This window comes from Cajanus cajan, chromosome 5 (genome assembly GCF_000230855.2).
Source record: "Cajanus cajan strain Asha chromosome 5, NIPB_CcT2T_4, whole genome shotgun sequence".
Lineage (NCBI taxonomy): Eukaryota > Viridiplantae > Streptophyta > Magnoliopsida > Fabales > Fabaceae > Cajanus > Cajanus cajan.
In genome coordinates, this window is record NC_138521.1 from 70,701,012 (window position 1) to 70,704,141 (window position 3,130).

The window sequence follows — 3,130 nt, forward strand, 5'->3', positions numbered from 1 at the left end:
ACCTAACGAAACCAACCAAAGAAAGAAACATCGAAAGTAACGAAACCAACCAACAATTAACGGCGCTTTTACTATAAAGAGCGCACTTGTCTCGCTGTCACACACACACACACACACTCTTCGTGGCTTCCGCCCTTTCTTCTCTTCAGATCTCGCTAATCAAATCAAATGGCTTCCATCACCGCAACCTCCTTCTCCTTCAACCAAACACAGACACTGGTAAATGCTAACTAACTGTTTCCAATCTTCTTTATCTGCATCACTGTTTCCACTAACACAATTCTTTTCCCACACTCCTTATTCGATGCAAAAACAGGTACCTGCTCGTAGGATCCCTAACACGGGTTTAGTTTCCCTTTCAATTAAGGGCACAACTTTTCCTTCCCTTACTTTGCAGCGTAGAGTGCCTCGGCTTCAAGTTTCATGTGCAGTGAGTCTTTCGCCACCAATTTTATATTTTATCAACTCTATTTAGTTCTTCTTGAATCGATTTTGGATTCTTTATACTTCATCTTTCATCCATGATTTGTGCTGATTGCGGCTTTTGTTGCTGTTTTGATCAGGCCAAACCAGAAACTGTAAAGAAAGTGTGTGACATAGTCAAGAAACAACTGGCGCTACCAGATGAATCCGCTGTCAATGGAGAGTCCAAATTTGCTGCACTTGGAGCAGATTCTCTTGACACGGTATGATCATATTTATGCAAGAATTATTGCCTTCGCATAAAATCTCGGCTCAATTTTTTCACAATACTTGATTGTATCTATTGTCATTTTGTTGTGAGTCTTGCTGTACAGCTAATTAGTTAAAGAATCAAAGATTTTGTTGAAAATTACGTTGAAGTTATAGGGAAGGAGTATATTTTTATACTTTTCAATAAAAATCTTTTTACTTTTCATCCCTTAAACATTATCTAAGGCACTGGTTAGTATTTTCTTTTCATTATTGCTTGCTATTTTATCTATTTTATTATTACAGTACTTATTAGTCACTGCCACTGGTGTATACAATTACATGCCCCCATAATTTTTACCCTTTGGTTGTAATTGCTATTAGTTTTAGTGGGTGTTTGGAAATCGTTCAACACCATAACGGACTTTTTTCACTTTCCAATGAAAAAAAATCAAAACAAGTAATTTGTTATTTTTGGGTTAAGTTGAATGTAACCACAAAACAAACACACCCTTACCCAGTCTACTTGTTAGAATTCCACAAACCATTCCTTCTCTGCTTGTTCTTTTCTCTCTTTCTGTTTCTTTAATGTAACGGAGGAATAGATCATTAAAATAAAAACATTCCGTTTGAACTGCTGTTGTAACTGGTTGTACAAATAGCACTGTGTTCATTGTTAATGATGTATTGAAGTTGGATCATTTAGTCTTTTATAATTGTTGTATCCTTGATAAAATGGCTCAAGTTATTTGAGCAAATAAATATGTATTGATTTCTTCCCCTGGTTGTCCTGTTTCTCGAGAGTTGAGACTATTATCGTGTCTGTTAGAGAAACATTTTGACATTGTTTTTTGGTCTACATGGATGAATAGTATAATAAAAATGTTCTGTGAGTCCATTGTAATGTTTGGTTCATATCAACCCTCTTCCAGTTACTTCACCCTGTGTGTATCACTGGAGCTGTCTAATTGGCATTTTTTGCATCTGTCATATAAATTTTTATAATCTATTGGTTGATCATTTATTTAGACTTGGTTTTCAAATTTTATGCAGGTTGAGATTGTGATGGGACTTGAGGAGGCATTTGGTATTAGTGTGGAAGAAGAAAGTGCCCAGAGCATTACCACCGTTCAAGAAGCAGCAGATATGATTGATAAGCTGCTTGAAAGCAAGAGTGCTTAAACCATGATATTTTAGTTTTATATTGGTATTTCTGTTTGATTGCTCTCCAAGTAAATGCTAGATCTTTTCTAAATTCCTCTAGGATTGCTGTACCCTAGTTTTATTCATTAAGAACTAGCCCAAGCCTTTATAAGTCTCTTTCTTTTACTATCAAATGAAATATTGAAATCTATCTTTTTTAATTACACCTTTCCTGTGCTTTGTACTTTAAAGTTTTATTTTCCTAGTTCAATTGGGACCACTAGTAGTAGCCCAAGCCTTTATTTTTATGACTTGCGAGTACCTGATTGCCTAAGGCCCTAAGGACCTAAGGTAAGAATTGAACTTAGATCTAAAGTTAATTTCAAGTCAAAACAAGGTTTAATTACTTTTTTTTCCCCTTTGGTTTTAAAAACTTATTTTAGTTTTTTGCCCTCGGATATTCTCCAACGCTCACGTAGGAAGAAATAAGAAGAAATTTTCTTTCTCCAAGGCATATTATCTATATGTCTCTAGATAATTAGAGAGAACAAGAGAGAAAAAAAATATAATAGTTTATATGATGCGTCGAAAAATTGTGTTAGAAATAACCAAAGAGTGTCATAATTATAATGACATGTAAAGTTAAATTAAATTCTAGCGTTTTTAGACAGTTATTTTACTGCTTTTATTTCTCCATAACTTCCATACATGTTAGATCAATTTGTTTAAGTTTTAAAAAAATATTTTAAAAAAGAGATTAAAACAACAGAAATTTTTTTTTTAAACAATCCTACATTAATAAGAATATAAGTTCAAACATTTTTTATTGGCTTTTCACAAATGATAAATCAGTCATACTTCTTTCGTCTAACTAAAAGCTTAAATTAGCAACATTTTCAAAAAGTCGTAAATGCATAAATTTTTTTTACTATATAAGTTTTACGACCAAAACATCTTTGTAATAGAAGAGACCTTGAGTGATAAGTGACTATAGTGTGACGTTCACAATATATAAAATATTCAACTAGAGTTACAAAGGGCAATGAATTGTAATGTGGATTGAGAATTTGTTGTTTTAATATCTACAATAGTATAGTCCATTATTCCTTTTTCTTATAAGCTAATCACCACTTGAGTAACAAATGATGCTTCTTGATCAATAACTACATAAACACATATTAAAATTTGTCCATGTTAATTAATGTTATGGTACAAATAAAATCTCACATTATTGAATCATAAAAAGAAATTAATATTTATAAAGCATACATAATTTTTATTAGTATGAAACCTTTTGAAAAATGATTAAAAACAA

The 3,130-nt window shown here is 32.4% G+C and overlaps 1 protein-coding gene across 1 annotated transcript; it reads left to right on the forward strand.

The window, feature by feature from the left end:
* On the forward strand, nucleotides 1-2,039 carry LOC109808560 (acyl carrier protein 1, chloroplastic). The gene is made up of 4 exons (XM_020371604.2): nucleotides 1-219; nucleotides 317-430; nucleotides 564-686; nucleotides 1,726-2,039. The coding sequence occupies exons 1-4, from the start codon at nucleotides 169-171 to the stop codon at nucleotides 1,852-1,854; spliced, it is 417 nt and encodes a 138-aa protein (XP_020227193.1). The 5' UTR covers nucleotides 1-168; the 3' UTR covers nucleotides 1,855-2,039.
* The last annotated feature ends 1,091 nt before the right edge of the window (nucleotides 2,040-3,130 follow it).